General features: G+C 43.8%; 1 protein-coding gene across 6 annotated transcripts in view; it reads right to left on the reverse strand.

The window, feature by feature from the left end:
* Nucleotides 1–19,461, reverse strand: part of LOC106603380 (glutamate receptor 3) — a 119,172-nt gene that overhangs the window by 5,110 nt on the left and 94,601 nt on the right. For 4 of the 6 annotated variants that reach the window (XR_006769639.1, XM_014196981.2, XM_014196979.2 and 1 more), the window contains exons 11-14: nucleotides 15,854–16,227; nucleotides 14,082–14,280; nucleotides 8,916–9,163; nucleotides 3,659–3,773 (exon numbers count right to left, since the gene is read on the reverse strand). Coding sequence is in view for 4 of the 6 variants with exons in the window: in XM_014196981.2 (XP_014052456.1) it covers nucleotides 3,659–3,773; nucleotides 8,916–9,163; nucleotides 14,082–14,280; nucleotides 15,854–16,227 (936 nt within the window). In the remaining 2 variants the exon portion in view is untranslated. The remainder of the gene's footprint in view (nucleotides 1–3,658; nucleotides 3,774–8,915; nucleotides 9,164–14,081; nucleotides 14,281–15,853; nucleotides 16,228–19,461) is intronic. The other 2 variants (XR_006769638.1, XM_014196980.2) reach the window with 1 other exon arrangement.

The raw sequence follows: 19,461 nt of genomic DNA on the forward strand, positions 1-19,461 counted from the left end.
ATAGCAGCTACACTATGGACGTAACATCAGGACAAACTGGGTGTGCTGACTTTCCCTACCAAGTCCCCAAGCAGGAAGACATGGTAGACATGCTGGGGCCCATCCAGTCTTGATCCAGTCCAACAACAAGGAGGAGCAAAGTAAAAAAAGCAATGTTCAGTTCTTTTTTGAGAGTATAATATCAGTGTCTGTGGTGGGGGAAGTCTATGGACTATGTCACTGTTACCACCAAGTATGATTCAGGAGTGCTTATCATATGTGTGGTTTATGATATGTTGAAGTGACAAAACAAGAACTGGAAAACAATGCTAACAGAACACTCCCAAAACATACACAAAGACAAAACTATAAAATTAAAATACACAGTATGAACAGTTCATGCAAAATATCAAATAACATCAAAACAAAACATGAGGACAAAAGATGCACAACTGAGAAAATATGACACACAGAATAAACATGATTTACCCATGGAGATGTAAATGATGTCTTTACACCGCCTGATTCTCATACATCCAAATATATTTATCACAAATAGTTACTAGTTCCAGTTCTTAACCTGCTGTATGAAAGTTCCTTGAGTATACAGTTGAAATCGGAAGTTTACATACACCTTAGCCAAATACATTTAAACTCAGTTTATCACAATTCCTGACATTTAATCCTACAAAAAATTCCCAGTCTTAGGACAGTTAGGATCACCACTTTATTTTAAGAATGTGAAATGTCAGAATAATAGTAGAGAAGGATTTATTTCAGCTTTTATTTCTTTCATCACATTCCCAGTGTGTTTACATACAATCAATTAGTATTTGGTAGCATTGCCTTCCACAATCTTCCCACAATAAGTTGGGTGAATTATGGCCCATTCCTCCTGACAGAGCTGGTGTAACTGAGTCAGGTTTGTAGGCATCCTTGCTCGCACACACGTTTTCAGTTCTGCCCACAAATGTTCTATGGGATTGAGGTCAGGGCTTTGTGATGGCCACTCCAATACCTTGACTTTGTTGTTCTTAAGCCATTTTGCCACTACTTTGGAAGTATGCTTGGGGTCATTGTTCATTTGGAAGACCCATTTGCGACCAAGCTTTAACTTGCTGACTGATGTCTTGAGATGTTGCTTCAATATATTCACAGAATTTTCCTTCCTCATGATGCCATCCATTTTGTGAAGTGCACCAGTCCCTCCTGCAGCAAAACCCCCACAACATGATGCTGCCACCCCCGTTCTTCACGGTTGGGATGGTGTTCTTCGGCTTGCAAGCCTCCCCCTTTTTCCTCCAAACATAACAACGGTCATTATGGCCAAACAGTTCTATTTTTGTTTCACCAGACCAGAGGACATTTCTCCAAAAAGTACGATCTTTGTTCCCATGTGCAGTTGCAAACCGTAGTCTGGCTTTTTTATGGCCATTTGGAGCAGTGGCTTCTCCCTTGCTGAGCGGCCTTTCAGGTTATGTTGATATAGGACTTGTTTTACTGTGGATATAGATACCTTTGTACCTGTTTCCTCCAGCATCTTCACAAGGTCCTTTGCTGTTGTTCTGGGATTGATTTCCACTTTTCGCACCAAAGTATGTTCATCTCTAGGAGACAGAACGCGTCTCCTTCCTGAGCGGTATGACGGCTGTGTGGTCCCATGGTGTTTACACTTGCGTACTATTGTTTGTACAGATGAACGTGGTACCTTCAGGCGTTTGGAAATTGCTCCCAATGATGAACCAGACTTGTGGAGGTCTACAATAATTTTTCTGAGGTTTTGGCTGATTTCTTTTGATTTTCCCATGATGTCAAGCAAAGAGGCACTGAGTTTGAAGGTAGGCCTTGAAATACATCCACAGGTACACCCCCAATTGACTCAAATGATGTTAATTACCCTATCAGAAGCTTCTAAAGCCATGACATCATTTTCTGGAATTATCCAAGCTGTTTAAAGGCACAGTCAACTTAGTGTATGTAAACTTCTGACCCACTGGAATTGTGATACAGTGAATTATAAGTGAAATAATATGTCTGTTAACAATTGTTGGAAAAATTACTTGTGTCATGCACAAAGTAGATGTCCTAACGACCTGCCGAAACTATAGTTTGTTAACAAGAAATTTGTGGAGTGGTTGAAAAACGAGTTTTAATGACTCCAACCTAAGTGTATGTAAACTTCCGACTTCAACTGTATGTATGTGCTAAATATGAGGAAAACGTAGCCTACTTTCATTTGTGAGCTAATTCCCCTTGGTATTTGTAGTATAATTAGAGTATAATTTGCCAAAGTCAGATTGAATTATATTTATAGTGTTTTTAGAAGCTGTGTGTCTAGAATATATTGGGTTTTCCTCTCTCAGTGGTTATTACATACAATATATTTGAAGCACATTGTTAAAGTACCAACACATGCATTTTTAGGAATAAAAGAATAAACAAGAAATGTAGCAGGTGCGATATAACATGGCTGAGTCTACCCTCTCTCTACCAAGGATTCAAGGCAGATTGCTTGCAGGACGAGGCAGCTGCTTTGTGTTGCTCTGCTGATTGTATTCATGTCCTGCTTACGCTCAGGAATGAATAACTAGAGTCAACAACATCAAAGTCAGTCTGCCTGGTCTTCTACAATGTGTCAAGTGTACTGTGGTCAAGATGCAAGCAGAAGAGTAGAGACAGAGACGGATCCACAGTCGGGCTGTCGCTGTGCCCTTGTGTTCTGAAACCCAAGATCAGATCAAATTTTCCACCCTCTTACAGCGTTTCATTGGTCGGGGCAGGGCCGGCCATGGGTAGGTAGACTGACTGGTCTTGGAGACTAAGACCAACCAAAGGAATCTGTCAGGGTGACAAGCTAACACTGGTTTACAGTGATGTTATTGGTATCAGACAAAAGTTTGGAACATTTGGTGTCACTTTGTCATTAGAATTCTCACGTTTGCCTGCAATGCTTAGTCCCCTCAAGACTACGCTGTTCGCCTCGCCTGTCCTAGCACCCAAGGTTGAGGCAGTTTGGAGAGTGCTACCGTGCTCAGTGCTAGGGTTCATGGACATCGCCATGTTATTCTCTTAATCAATACTTAACTCAACATAAATGACAAATTATTCATCCACTTTCAGTGAAAAGTGAAAGTACCTCTAAGTGAAACAGAGCATTATAATTCCACCATGTTTGCCCTGTGGACATAAAAAGCAGAGGAAATGTACAATCATCCCTTCTGTACATTCTGCCTTTCACAACCACAGGACAAAGACCTAAACTAAAAAGCCTCTGGAGGAATTCAAGAAATATCTCACTAAACAGCCCTGCTGTAGAACAGAACACTAACATCCCAAAAGAGGCCTCACATGCTATCTTACCACAGTGGATGTACTTAACTACCATCAGGAATAATAATCAGCTTCAACTCCTCCTCTCTTCTTCTGTACGTACAGTAAACAAATACCTCGTCTTTTTCTCAGAAATATCTTAATTGTTACTGCTCTTTTTCCTCCATTAGCCAAGTAAAGGGTTCCCAGTTTGATCTCAGTTGCACAATAAAATAGAAAAAGCCACACAGTTTTCTGTTACAGGGCCATAGTGGGCTGTGGTTGGGGCCTATAGGTTACAGTATTGATATAACAGCCTTGCCGATTACTCTATTCTACGATACCCGATTTTGGTGACATTGAGGCTGACCTTGGAGTCACCTCCCCCGCTGCCGCACTCTCCCTTGTCGTACCACCATTTGTTTTTCAATTTGTCCAAGAGGCCTTGCTCATTCAGTTTTAACACTGCCAGGTTAACAGCATTTCTTGAAACGATAAAACATAACTTGTAAGAAAATGAACAGGTCCGTGAGAAATCTAATACTATAATATTAGTAAATTGTAATAATAGTAATAATATCAAATAATTCATAAGGGGGAGCACGAAAAGGACAAACCGGTAAAGAATTGCACCGGTGTGGAGAGGTAAGAAGCATTTTACAGCAAAGAAAGTGTTAAATATTAGAGAGGTGGTATGGAGGATTACATTGCTCAGAACTGAAGTGTGCGGGATGGGGACACTTTGTCATTGAGAATAGAAGAATAACGACAACATACAGCATGCACGTTAACATTCATCACAAGTAACAATGCAGCTTTTAGCAAGTTAATTGAAAGAAACACATTGAACTGTTAAATTAGAAGCAATACAGAACTGGCAGAGAAGGACACCAAGGAGAACAGAGGTAGGAAAGATTGAGGGGAAGAGAAAAACAAACAACAGGGGTGGGTGGGAGTCACATCAACATACAAATTAATTTAGTAAATATGTCTAATATACCAAGAGTACTTTCCCTTTAAAGAGAAAGAAAAAGAGCAACACAGAGAGAAACAAACCATACAGATAGAAAGAACATGTTCGAAACGGCTTTACGTCTAGATGAGAGTTAAAGAAACACATACTGATGTTCGATCTTAATTTGACCAGTTTCGTCGCAGGAGAAAAATAATCCTGCAGCCGGAGGATTTGAATATCTGAAGAAATATTTAGAATGGCCGCCAGGGTGCAGCTGGAAGCGGTGTTTGTATACAATGCAGTACCACACCTACGTGGTACCTTATTTTGGTTACGTACAGGCTACATCTTACGTGGATTATAATACATTTACATATTTGTAGGGGGTAGATGTATTTTTCGCTAGGGAAAAATACATTTGTGCTTGTTAGAGTGCAGTGGTCTAAGTAACTCGCTCCACCTGCAAGCTTTGTGAATTCTCACCCAATGCTGGTTGATCTAGTGACCAGCCTGAGCCTACAGTAGACCACAAGTTAACTGCATTTATTTCAACATTTTCAAGAAGTAAAATTAATAGTTTGATCATTTGCACATCAGAGAAAAGTGTCAAAAGTGTTTGGATAGGCTCAAATACATAAACATCTGGACAGCTTTATAAAATGAAATATTAAAGAATATTACCCAATACAGAATTTTAATCCACAACAAAGACCATAACTAAATTGACTAATTATACATAGTTCTACTATAAAACATGGATGAGCATCCACACTGGAGGAAAGTTTATCGTTCTACAGTCAATCATCTGTCAATCAACTGATCAGCTCAAATCAGCTCATCAACTCAGCCAGGGAAACACAAACAGTAGGCTAGCCTATTATCGCTTTTCATATCTTCCATTATGTGACAATGGATAGGCTAACGGGTAGCCTACAGAATGTAGCCTATTGGAATATAATCAAATAACAAGGGGGCTGTTGCAACCATCGATGGCACTAGACTAGGATGTACCACTGACAAGAACCATTCAACGCTGGTCCGACCAATCGGAAGCCACGCTTCAACATTGTTTTGATCACGCGGACTGGAATATGTTCTGGTCAGCCTCAGAGAACACCATTGATCTATACGCTGACTCAGTGAGTGTGTTTATAAATAAGTGCATTGGAGGCGTTGTACCCACTGTGATTATTAAACCTAACCTAACCAGAAACCATGGATGGGAGGCAGCATTCGGGCAAAACTGAAAGCACGATCCACTGCATTTAACCATGGAAAGAGCTGTGGGAATATGACTGGATATAAACAGTGTAGTTGGAGTCGCAAATCAACGGCTCAGACACGAGACGTATGTGGCAGGGTCTACTGGAAATCACGGACTACAAAAAGAAAACCAGCCACATCACGCTTCCAGTCAAACTAAACAGCTACTTTGCCCGCTTTGAGGATAATACAGTGCCACCATCGCGGCCCGCTAACAAAGACTGCGACCCCCCCCCTTCTCCGTGGCTGACGTGAGTAAAACATTTAAACGTGTTAACCCTCGCAAGGCTGCTGGCCCAGACGGCATCCCTAGCCGCGTCCTCAGAGCATGCCCAGACCAGCTGGCTGGTGTGTTTACAGACATATTCAATCGCTCCCTATCCCAGTCTGTTGTCCCCATATGCTTCAAGATGGCTACCATTGTTCCTGTACCCAAGAAGGCAAAGATAACTGAACAAAATTACTATCGCCCCGTAGCACTCACTTCTGTCAACATGAAGTGCTTTGAGAGACTAGTCAAGGATCATATCACCTCCACCTTATCGGCCACTCTAGACCCACTTCAGTTTGCATACCGCCCCAACAGGTCCACAGACGACGAAATCTCCATAACACTGCACACTGCCCTATCCCATCTGGACAAAAGGAATACCTATGTAAGAATGCTGTTCATTGACTACAGCTCAGCATTCAACACCATAGTACCCTTCAAGCTCATTATCAAGCTGGAGGCCCTGGTTCTCAACCCTGCCCTGTGCAATTGGGTCCTGGACTTTCTGACGGGTGGTGAGGGCAGGAAACAACATATCCACTTCGCTGACCCTCAACACTGGGGCCCCACAAGGGTGCGTGCTCAGCCCCCTCCTGTACTCCCTGTTCACCCACGACTACGTGGCCAAGCACGCCTCCAACTCAATCATCAAGTTTGCAGACGACACAACAGTAGTGGGCTTGATTACCAACAACGACGAGACAGCCTACAGGGAGGAGTGATGGTGTCAGGAAAACAACCTCTCACTCAACGTCAACAAAACAAAGGAGATGATCGTGGACTTCAGGAAACAGCAGAGGGAGCACCCCCCTAACCACATCGAAGTGGAGAAGGTGGAACATTTAAAGTTCCTAGGCAAAAACATCACAGACAAACTGAAATGGTCCCCCCACACAGACAGTGTGGTGAAGAAGGCTCAACAGTGCCTCTTCAACCTCAGGAGGCTGTAGAAACTTGGCTTGTCACCCAAAACCTTGACAAACTTTTACAGATGCACAATTGAGAGCATCCTGTCGGGCTGTATCACAGCCTGGTACTGCAACTGCACCGCCCTCAACCGCAAGGCTCTCCAGAGGGTGGTGCGGTCTGCACAACACAAACTACCTGCCCTCCATGACATCTACAGCATCCGATGTCACTGGAAGGCCAAAAAGATCCTCAAGGACATCAACCACCTGAGCCACTGCCTGTTCACCCCGCTACCATCCAGAAGGCGAGGCCAGTACAGGTGTATCAAAGCTGGGACCAAGAGCCAGAAAAACAGCCTCTATCTCAAGGCCATCAGACTGTTAAACAGCCACCACTAACTCAGAGAGGCTGCTGCCTACTTTGAGACCCAGTCACTGGCCACTTTAATAAATGGATCACTAGTCACTTTATACAATGTCACTCTAAATAATGGCACTATAATAATGTTTACATATCTTACATTACTCATACTGTATTTTACACCATATATTGCACCTTGCCTATGCCGCTCGGCCATCGCTCATCCATATATTTATATGTACACATTTTCATTCACCCCTTTAGATTTGTGTGTATTATGCATTTGTTGGGGAATTGTTAGATTACTTGTTAGATATTACTGCACTGTTGGAAATAGAAGCACAAGCATTTCCCTACACTCGGATTAACCTCTGCTAACCATGTGTATGTGACAAATAAAATTGGATTTGATTTAGATTATCGTCAGCTGAAGTCTTGTTAATCCATCAATACTCTATTTCACCCACACAACTGATCTCAATTGCAACCATTATTGGTCACCTCATTATCGCTCCCTAAAAGATGATGTCGGTGTTACCTAGTCCTGCTTGTGCAGCGGACATGAGTCGGTCATGGTCACGTGATGAGGTAGGCCCACCTGTGAACTTCAAAACCAGTGTCAGCCTTCAGCCCAAGAGTCTAAAACGGTCTAAGATGTTGGTTGCTCCTGTGGGAGACCTTGGTTCATATCCTGCATGTCAAGATACTTTGTATGAATGGAAAATAATGTTGGTGTTGCCTGCTGCTTTTATTTTATTTTATTATCCAAAAGTGTCTGGTATGGTCATTTCTTATCAAGATCAGAGGTAGAATATCCCTGGACTGTCCATAGTTGAAATGTGTAATTTCATCAAGTCAATCGGGGGGAGTGAGTTATTTGTGCCAGAAGGGCGTTGGTCCGACACGGTACGCCTATTATGTGCGCGCTGAAGGCAGCGTCCCTAACCACTAGACCCCCCCCAGGCAGCGTCCCTAACCACTAGACCACCCCAGGCAGCGGCCCTAACCACTAGACCCCCCCAGGCAGCGGCCCTAACCACTAGACCACCCCAGGCAGCGTCCCTAACCACTAGACCACCCCAGGCAGCGTCCCTAACCACTAGACCACCCCAGGCAGCGTCCCTAACCACTAGACCCCCCCCCAGGCAGCGTCCCTAACCACTAGACCACCCCAGGCAGCGTCCCTAACCACTAGACCACCCCAGGCAGCGTCCCTAACCACTAAACCCCCCCAGGCAGCGTCCCTAACCACTAGACCACCCCAGGCAGCGTCCCTAACCACTAGACCACCCCAGGCAGCGTCCCTAACCACTAGACCACCCCAGGCAGCGGCCCTAACCACTAGACCACCCCAGGCAGCGATTCAACTCAATTTTGACAGTTCATTCGTAACCTTTGGAAACACTTGACACTTGTATGTCATAGCGTATTGGAGATCAATATCTATCTTGTGTTATTAAGCTATATAAAACGACGGGTGTTGATGTGAATGGCTGCATTTCAGATGCATTTTTGTACATTTGAATGTAGCAGTAATAGGACCGGGGCCTAGCGCTGAGCGATAATATTATTTTGATAGCAAGCCCTGATCCCAATGACTTGACTGCCCCTGCATGGAGAGAACGAGAACTGATTATTTTCCGGGATTCACAACGCTCATTTGAATTTCCTGATGACGCAGGAAAATTCTATGCGACAAAAGAGTGATCAAGTTAAGATCCGACATCTGTATTAAATACCTTTACCTTCCTGATGAACCTCAAAAAATAAAAAGTGAAGAATGAGGAAGAAGAGAAATGGTACACGAGACATCAGGGTAGGTGGAATACTATAACAACATGGAGAATATTGTTACATTATCCCACCCACCTTAATGCTGAGCCTTTAGGTGTTGCCACACCGTATCCCTTAGAGTCGAGGTTGCCGCCAACTTTCATGGTGTCACAAGGTTTCCGCTGCTCAATGTACTCGTTCATTGTGGATTCAAGAAGAAAGGCGAATTTGCCTTTCGACTTTCGCACTCGGGCAACCCCTTCTGGTGTGGTCTTGGCGAACACTGACGGTTCAGCTGATTTCATGTAAGACCACATTTTTTCATAAACTGCTATTTTGGAGCGCTGCATTTGGGGAGATAAGGAGAGAAAAGACAAAAACAGGTTAGTGGTGTATTTAAAGAATGTAAATCATAACGTTCAGTGCCTAAATAACACACTTTAAACACACACATACACCTCCATATACAGTGTACATGTTTGCCATGAGTCATTAGAGTGCTGTGCTTCCAGAGAGCTGAGTAAAGAACCGGTTGTAGTGGGCGTGTTGCCAACAGCAGATCTGAGGTCTGACAAGCTGGCAACACACTACAAACAAAACTGCAGGGCGATGTTTCTCCTCAGCATTCATCGACAGGATGACCACTTGACTGACCACCTGCTCCCTTTCAACATCCCCCCTTCTCCACATGAGATCACAAGACAGGAAGTGAGTCAGTGTGCCGTTTGACTTTGGGGTTCTGAAGGTGTCACCTGGATGGATCAGTGGGGCTGCTGGCACCTGGAGCAGCAAGATGACATGCTGAGAGAACAGAGCCCTGCCATGCCCTGGTCTGCCTCCTGCCCTGCCCTGACTGACTCACACCCAGGGAGCTGCTGCTAAAAATGGCCTCTGAGTAGCTGGATAAACTAGGTTAATGTGACCTTCCGCCGAGTGACCGACTGAGTGGGGAAAACACTGGCTGCCTGGCAGGAAACTTTGCGATGGAAGTTTTCACGGTCAAAAAAAGAATGGGCCTCCCGAGTGGCGCAGCGGTCTAAGGCACGGCATTGCAGTGCTAGAGGCGTTACTACAGACCCAGGTTTGATCCCAGGCTGTGTCACAGCCGACCGGGAGACCCATGAGGCACACAATTGGCCCAGCGTCGTCTGAGTTAGGGGAGGGCTGGGATGTCCTCGTCCCATCGCGCTCTAGTGACTCCTTGTGGCGGTCCGGGCGCATACACTGCGTACAACTGGTGACAACTTGGTTGTACGAGGTTTCCACCGACACATTGGTGCGGCTGGCTTCCGGGTTAAGCGAGCAGTGAGGCTTGGCAGGGTCGTGTTTCGGAGGACACGTGGCTCTCCACCTTTGCCTCTCCTGAGTCCATACGGGAGTTGCAGTGATGGGACAAGACTGTGACTACCAATTGGGGTAAAAAGTACCAAAAACAATTACAAATTATAATGATGTGTATAAATAGCCTATACATGGATGCTTAATCTGACAAAACAGAGTCAACTTGGCAATTATAGCTATTGCCCAGGACTCCAAATAACATCATATAATATTGATAATACTATTTCATCTGAGAGGGTCCATTTCTGGCAAGTCTTTGCTTGGTCATATCTTTTTCACTTTTTAATGGATAATGGGCAATAAGCCCACCATTATTAGCTGAATCAAGCTAAATCTCACATTACATATCAAATGACAGTATGTATTGGATACTGTGGACCATTGTGAATTATAGTGTGAAATGTATGACTGTACTAACCAGAAAAACAGATTGATCACATACAGCCGCACACGCATGCCCAACCACACACACGCACGCACACACCTACATTAGCATCTCTAATTCCTGTCTAATCCATATTGATTGTTCATTAAGCACCAGTTCTGATGTGCTCTCCAGAATCACTCTACAGACCCAGCAGGAGCTCTGAGGGGAAGAAGTTTCCTAAGTTCCTGCTGGCTATTGACTGACTAATTAAGCTTTGGGGGTATAATTAGCTGGACGTTCAGCTGTTTCTTCTATCAGGTGGTGGCACACCGGCGCAAACATAATAAACACTTTCTCATATTGCTCTGAATCCAGTAAATCCTCATAGAACGTGTCAACCTGTTTAACAGAGGTGGCTGTATACAGAAACCCCAATGTCGCTTCATTTCATGCTGAGTTAACGGAATTTGAATATATTATAATTGTGACACAAGTGCAGACGGAGTGCTGTGGTTCTGGGGAGGTGATTTGGGATGAACCCCTAACGGCCTCAGCCCCTCTTCACTGCTCCTCTGCTCTTTATACTGCAGGGATGAGCTTGACTCCTGATAAACTTGATGATTCCATCGTTGGGCTGTCATGTAAATTATAAATAGGGCTGTTGAACACAATGAACACCTTGGTGGCAATGGATCCTGTAGAGATGGCTGGTGTTCTCAGAACAACTAATATGTAAGGGGGTAGGTAGGATCAGATCAGGGGTATTCAATTAATGAGCCAAATATGAGTCAACATGTTAATTATTAAACAAGAGAAAAACAACCAATGCTGCAGTCAAAACATGAGTCTCTGATATGCATATACACCATCTGCTGCTATGTTGGCATCGGCATCACTCTGCTCACATATTTTACCTAATATTCACAAATGTCAAGACTGCCATATCATTCTCATCAGTGACAGTCGCTTTTACACTCACAGCACACCAATGAATTGAGTGAAATTGAGCTGACATGCGCTGACTTGTAATCTCGAACAATGGCGAGTCAGCTTCCCTTACAACTTATTTCCAATATCACCACCCCAGAGAGCTGGATTTTAGCCCCTGCATCACACACTCATTTAAAGAGTACAGGGAGAAACCATATGGGAGGTGATAGCAGGGGTGGGGTTGCTCAGCGGTTTTATTCACCAACAGATGTTGAACCCTTATGGGTGTCTAGATCAAGGGCAGATATTTTACACTCTGACAGAATCAGTGGAAATCTGCAGTACATTCAGCTCCTATTACTGCTACTTACACCTCCATGATTTTCAGGCCAAAGGAAGATCCAAATATTTTTGAAAAAGGGGCTTTTTATGCAGCAGTGCCCTAATAGAGAAGCCAGCAGGGCCCTAATAGAGCAGCAGGGCCCTAATAGAGAAGCCATAATAGACGGGAGGGGAGGGGACCTGAGTTGTCTCCACTGAAAGTCAGAGGGGAGAGGGCATTAACACAATACAGGTGACATGAATGAATGTGGCCAGAGAATCCAGTAAAATGTCACAGAAGGTGCTTTAAATGTCAATACTGAAACCCCTGTGAGAGCACTTTTGTTATCACTTAAAACATATCAAGACAAATTATTTTTTATATTATATCAGATGGTCTATAAGAGCCAATTATAAGACACCTGACCTGATCAGACTGATATTATGGATGTTATATATTATAGCATATCTGCACAGTAGTTGCATAATAATATCTGCTCAATCCATTCTGAAAGATGGATGCATCTAACCGAACATCCATATCAATGCATTTCTGAATAAAATAAAGCTGTCTCTCTCCCTGCATTGTATCATGAACATTTCAGCAGTAGCTGGATATGTAATGAATTCGGGGCCGTGATTGAATCATGCTTGACATCTGCACAATGTCAGTGGGAGGAACCGTTCATGTAAATAATGGTAAATGAGTGATAGTTCATGACAGGCTTAGCCATGCTGTGTAAACAGAGGGTAATGTCTGGGTAAAGATGTGTGCAGCTCCTCTGCTTGTGTTATTTGGTGTCAGCAATCATACGTGGGCTAAAGATCTCTTTTGTTCAAACGCAAATCTATATTAATCTATACTACAACATAAAAAAGCACATTGTGAGTCATTTTCGGCCTCAGAATCCATTTGCAAAATAAATAAATATTAATGAGCAGATGCGCTGGCTCCCATAGTGCAACACAAACAGCTCCAGCTGTCAGTCCATCTATCAACTCTCCATGTATGTGCTCTGAAGGCTTCACGGCTGTTTGCTCAGGTCCACCCCACTGGCAATCCAAAGTAGAGATGAGTCGGCAAATAAATCATTTGCATTCTGTCTGTGCCCGTCCACATGCAATTCTTGGATGCTCTTCTGGACAGGTATGAGACTGCCAAAAGTATTCCGATTTACTTTTTGGAAACAACATATGTAACTCAAACAAAAACCTGCAATTTCATTGGATTCATTTCCCAGCATAAATCAGGATATATAACATGCACATGCCTGCTTTGGAAATGAGATCTCTGGGCTCAGTTAATTTCTCTCCATGTATCACATACAGGCTGCCGTGATTCTTTTTTACATCTTTTTTAATATAGATTTTTTTTACCTAGTCGGCTTGGGTATCCGAACCAGCAACCTTTCGGTTACTGGCCCAACGCTCCTAACCGCTAGTCTACCTGCTGCCCTATATGAATAAAAGGACATAAAAATGCAAGCACTAAAAATCTATTTGATGTCTGAATATTATTCTTCCGACACTTTGACAACAAAGGTGAGGGAGCAGTTGGGAGAGCATGTGATGTACTACGGTAAACCCTGAGAGGAGTAAGGGAGAGGAGGGAAAGTGAAGCTGAGCCATTTGAGGGATGACCTGCCAGTGTGTCATCAGAGCAGATTTCCGTTTGCCTGGTGGCTATATGACTCTAATTAAGCAGCACATCTTTCCTGAAGAACATATTTAAAATGTATCTGGAGCCTCTATTAATCAGACAGTCTCTCTCTCTCTCTCTCTCTCTCTCTCTCTCTCTCTCTCTCTCTCTCTCTCTCTCTCTCTCTCTCTCTCTCTCTCTCTCTCTCTCTCTCCACTTCTATCTCCTAGTTTTAATTAAAAGTCCCCTGGAATGTCTGCTCAGTCGTGACATTTGCAGTTTATGAAGTCCCTAAACACCTGTCAATTATCTTCCCAGAAAGACCTGGGACAAATCACTAGGCAGTCAACCAGCCTGCCAAACTAATCACATCTGCATTCACATCCAGTGGCTGGCACAAGGGGTTATATTATCAATGCTTTGTTCCTTCTTTGTCTGGAGAATCATTCACATACAGTAGTATAGACTCTGATAGCCACCTGTTTTGTATATTGTAGCATGACTTTCTTAAATACTTATTATCATAGCTACTTCCTTATCTTCTGCCAGGTATCAAACAGAACTAAATATCTATACCATTCCCTGTGCTCCTTCCTTTGATGTTTAGTCTTTTTTTTTAACTATGTTTTTTTCTAACCCTAAAGAGACTTTAGTTGTCACTCACCCTAAAGAACTCCTTAGTGGAGCCTGAGTCTAGGGTTCCGTAGGCAATCTCTGTCTGCTTGGCCAGGTCCTCAGCACTCTCTATGGGAGACACCATCCTCTCCACTGTGAGGAAGGCAGCCAGGTTGGCCGTGTAGGAGGAGATGATGATGAGGGTAAAGAACCACCACACACCCCCCACGATTCTGCCCGACAGAGACCTGAGAGAGAGGGAAGGAGGAGGACAGAAGGACGTGAGAGCAAGGTGCTCAATCCTACACACTGACAAAGGGATGGAGGCTGCCATGCCTTTGGAGTCCACTGCTTCCTGTTTAGAGTCTGTGTATCTGCAGTCTGGGTATCACACACCACGTATTGACATAAATGCACCGCCTCAGAGCATTGCCACGGAATGATCTTGGATTTATGTCAAATCTCACCCACATACCTCAACGATAATGCTCTTCACACAGAGAAAAACATGGTGTTGCTGTAAGAGATGCTGTACCCGCCTGGTTTCTCTATGATGCTTGCCTGGAGGGCTGTGTTGTGGCTGAATGACACCAAACACGAACACAGCAAGCAGAGGTTATTGTGCATCTGCTTCAATGAGGCTGACGATCCCCATTGGCAAGGTAACTACTAACCTTAAGCTTACTGTAGTCTATCACGTAAACTGATACTCCAAGCGGGAGAGTGACATTTACTAAATCGTCTTCATTAAATCCGTGTCATTGACTCTGGCATTTTATGGGCTCTTCAAATAATACCAGACAGAAAGGAAATCCTAACTCGCCATAGAATGTTTTGTGTTTTTTCTGGTATTATGTTACAAGGATTAAATTGCTTGCCTTTTATTTAGAGGGGACTTTCTCCTACTCACATGGGAGGCCACCACTCAGCTTTCAGTACACAACACACTTAAATTCTTGAGTAATGCTTCAAAATAATTTTAGCATGGAGACAGCAAGGTAAAAATAACTGAGGAAGGAATCCGAACAATCCATGCTTAAGTGTTGATGCCAGAGGACTGTTACCCAGCCTATAGCACTGTAGCCATCACTATTCAGGTGAGACTGAAGCTCAGCTCTGATCAACATGGCCTGGAATACTCTCTCACTGATCTTCATTCAGATGGACTAGAATGGCCTGACATCCCAGACAAGATGAGGAGGGACAGCTTGAACAATGACAGTCCCCCGAGAAGGAACAAGGGACACACCACAACAGTGATGATGAGTGAATAGATGGACTGATTGAATGAAAAGAGGGGGGAGAGGATGTGAGTCATGAGGTGGGGCCGAATCGAATGCTGTTAAGGTGCTTCATCAGAGTGCAAATGCATCAAAATGTCTTCCACTTTAAATACATTATATGCACCAGGCTGATGACCGTAAAATGGGACATGCAGCAAAAACACGGTAGCCCTCCAAGAGTCATGGGGAATAGGGGAAACTACTCTCGGATGTAATGACCCTGCGCATTTTACAGTCCCCGGCATGGTGGATATAAGTTATTTTATGGATGCGATGCATCACTGCTAGCATGCAGCCTGGAGAGAACAAGTGAAGAATGGTGGTGTGTTTAAAGAGTATGAGGGAGAGATCGCGTGTAGGTGGATGGGGTGGGCTGGAGCGCAAAAAAGCCAAAACCAAACCCCAAAATAACATATACGCACCATGGCATTATGGGAGTTGTAGTGATTATGACCATAAAATGCAGAGGGATGGTACAGTATGTAGATGATAGGATGGCTGAGTTTGAGGTGACGGAACATGGAGTACATTAACCAACCTTGGCGAGATATCGCATCCTTGCTGCATGAAGGCGCCCAGGGAGAACCACAGGCTATTAAAAATCCCAAAGTCGTTTGGTGGGTCTGGAGGGCTCTGGGGGTCTTTGGCCTCGTCGTTTTCGTCCAGATGCCACTCATAGGGGCTGAAGCGGCTGACCAGGAAGAGCACCACGCTCACGCCGATATAGGCAAATACTATACACATCCAGATCTCATAGGCCAGCGGGTCCAGGAAGGAGAACACGCCCGGCTTTGACTTTTGAGGCTTCTTTATCATAATGGAGATCCCCAGGCTCATAAAAGGCTTAGAGAAGTCTATCACCTCCTCTCGTACCAATGTTATAGTTAGAGGAGCCACTGCTATATCGGCTCTCTGGAAACATGGGAACAGGAGGAGGAGGAGAGTTAGTGGTTCAAAACAGAGCACAGGCACATCACATCAAACTGCCTGTGTTATCAAAGCCTGACTTTGACATTTTTTAAATAGAATGCCAATAAAAATTCCTTGATCAAAATCTTGTCATCAGGCATTTAAAAAAAAATCTCATTATGGCTATAACGTATTTATAATGTATTGATGAAACCAATGAGTAGAGATGAATGGTAAAATGAAATGGTGGATTAGAATGCATGCAATATCAGATATGCTTAAGAAGAAAGTGAGACCCGCCAGTTTAAAATGGGCCAATCTCAGTTAACATTAGTATTGGCTAATGTCTCTGCCTTAATCCAAAAGAGCCCATTACTCAGTCAGATCCATCAATGAAGTAGAAGGTATGGAAACAGGAGATTGAAGAGCTTATGCAAACAGCCCATGATATTTGAATCAACCTGGAAAATTCAACTCCTTTATCAGATTGTCTTCAAAGCCTCCTAGCCTTATTAGTGAATATCTCAGCTAGGTAATAAATGTTCCCAGTGATAGCGTCTCCGTTCCCAGAGTCACAGCCGGACCGGCCTTGTCTTATAAATATATAAATGCCATAAAAGGGCTGGGATCATCTTAGTGAGGGTTAGGCAGAATCCCTGTGAAAAACACAGCTCCCAGCCACTCCTTGTCTCAATATATCACTGGCTTATTTGCATGTGAATGGCTAATTAATGGTCTGGAAGATGTATTGTTGATGCAGAGAGGTCTCTCAGGGCTGATTAATGGTCTAGAGGATGTATTGTTGATGCAGAGAGGTGTCTCAGGGTTAATTAATGGTCTGGAGGATGTATTGTTGATGCAGAGAGGTGTCTCAGGGCTGATTAATGGTCTGGAGGATGTATTGTTGATGCAGAGAGGTGTCTCAGGGTTAATTAATGGTCTAGAGGATGTATTGTTGATGCAGAGAGGTGTCTCAGGGCTGATTAACGGTCTAGAGGATGTATTGTTGATGCAGAGAGGTGTCTCAGGGTTAATTAATGGTCTGGAGGATGTATTGTTGATGCAGAGAGGTGTCTCAGGGCTAATTAATGGTCTAGAGGATGTATTGTTGATGCAGAGAGGTGTCTCAGGGTTAATTAATGGTCTAGAGGATGTATTGTTGATGCAGAGAGGTGTCTCAGGGCTGATTAACGGTATGGAGGATGTATTGTTGATGCAGAGAGGTGTCTCATGGCTGATTAATGGTCTGGAGGATGTATTGTTGATGCAGAGAGGTGTCTCATGGTTAATTAATGGTCTAGAGGATGTATTGTTGATGCAGAGAGGTGTCTCAGGGCTGATTAATGGTCTAGAGGATGTATTGTTGATGCAGAGAGGTGTCTCAGGGCTGATTAATGGTCTGGAGGATGTATTGTTGATGCAGAGAGGTGTCTCATGGTTAATTAATGGTCTGGAGGATGTATTGTTGATGCAGAGAGGTGTCTCAGGGCTGATTAATGGTCTAGAGGATGTATTGTTGATGCAGAGAGGTGTCTCATGGCTGATTAATGGTCTGGAGGATGTATTGTTGATGCAGAGAAGTGTCTCAGGGCTGATTAATGGTCTAGAGGATGTATTGTTGATGCAGAGAGGTGTCTCAGGGCTGATTAATGGTCTGGAGGATGTATTGTTGATGCAGAGAGGTGTCTCAGGGTTAATTAATGGTCTAGAGGATGTATTGTTGATGCAGAGAGGTGTCTCAGGGCTGATTAATGGTCTGGAGGATGTATTGTTGATGCAGAGAGATGTCTCAGGGTTAATTAATGGTCTGGAGGATGTATTGTTGATGCAGAGAGGTGTCTCAGGGCTGATTAATGGTCTAGAGGATGTATTGTTGATGCAGAGAGGTGTCTCAGGGCTGATTAATGGTCTAGAGGATGTATTGTTGATGCAGAGAGGTGTCTCAGGGCTGATTAATGGTCTAGAGGATGTATTGTTGATGCAGAGAGGTGTCTCAGGGCTGATTAATGGTCTAGAGGATGTATTGTTGATGCAGAGAGGTGTCTCAGGGCTGATTAATGGTCTAGAGGATGTATTGTTGATGCAGAGAGGTGTCTCAGGGTTAATTAATGGTCTGGAGGATGTATTGTTGATGCAGAGAGGTGTCTCAGGGCTGATTAATGGTCTAGAGGATGTATTGTTGATGCAGAGAGGTGTCTCAGGGCTGATTAATGGTCTGGAAGATGTATTGTTGATGCAGAGAGGTGTCTCAGGGCTGATTAATGGTCTAGAGGATGTATTGTTGATGCAGAGAGGTGTCTCAGGGTTAATTAATGGTCTAGAGGATGTATTGTTGATGCAGAGAGGTGTCTCAGGGCTGATTAATGGTCTAGAGGATGTATTGTTGATGCAGAGAGGTGTCTCAGGGCTGATTAATGGTCTGGAAGATGTATTGTTGATGCAGAGAGGTGTCTCAGGGCTGATTAATGGTCTAGAGGATGTATTGTTGATGCAGAGAGGTGTCTCAGGGCTGATTAATGGTCTAGAGGATGTATTGTTGATGCAGAGAGGTGTCTCAGGGCTGATTAATGGTCTGGAGGGTGTATTGTTGATGCAGAGAGGTGTCTCAGGGCTGATTAATGGTCTAGAGGATGTATTGTTGATGCAGAGAGGTGTCTCAGGGCTGATTAATGGTCTAGAGGGTGTATTGTTGATGCAGAGAGGTGTCTCAGGGCTAATTAATGGTCTAGAGGATGTATTGTTGATGCAGAGAGGTGTCTCAGGGCTAATTAATGGTCTAGAGGATGTATTGTTGATGCAGAGAGGTGTCTCAGGGCTGATTAATGGTCTAGAGGATGTATTGTTGATGCAGAGAGGTGTCTCAGGGCTAATTAATGGTCTGGAGGGTGTATTGTTGATGCAGAGAGGTGTCTCAGGGTTAATTAATGGTCTAGAGGATGTATTGTTGATGCAGAGAGGTGTCTCAGGGCTTGTACAAAGCCTGTCAATTATAACAGGGGATCATCTCTCTCTCTTTCAGCTCTCTGAAGAGGCAGGGCTGTCATTTGGCAGAATGGTTGGTAAAATGTTCATTATGACGAGAAAATGTTTTTTCGTGCTAAATGGAGATGCCTTCAAACTGACAAGCAGATGTTTTTAATTTTCACTTCACAGTCTGGCTGTCATCTGTCCCTTCATGTCATATGTCCATTCATGTCATATGTCCCTTCATGTCATCGGTCCCTTCATGCTATCTGT

The sequence above is a fragment of the Salmo salar genome, chromosome ssa04, assembly GCF_905237065.1.
Source record: "Salmo salar chromosome ssa04, Ssal_v3.1, whole genome shotgun sequence".
NCBI classification, from domain to species: Eukaryota; Metazoa; Chordata; class Actinopteri; order Salmoniformes; family Salmonidae; genus Salmo; species Salmo salar.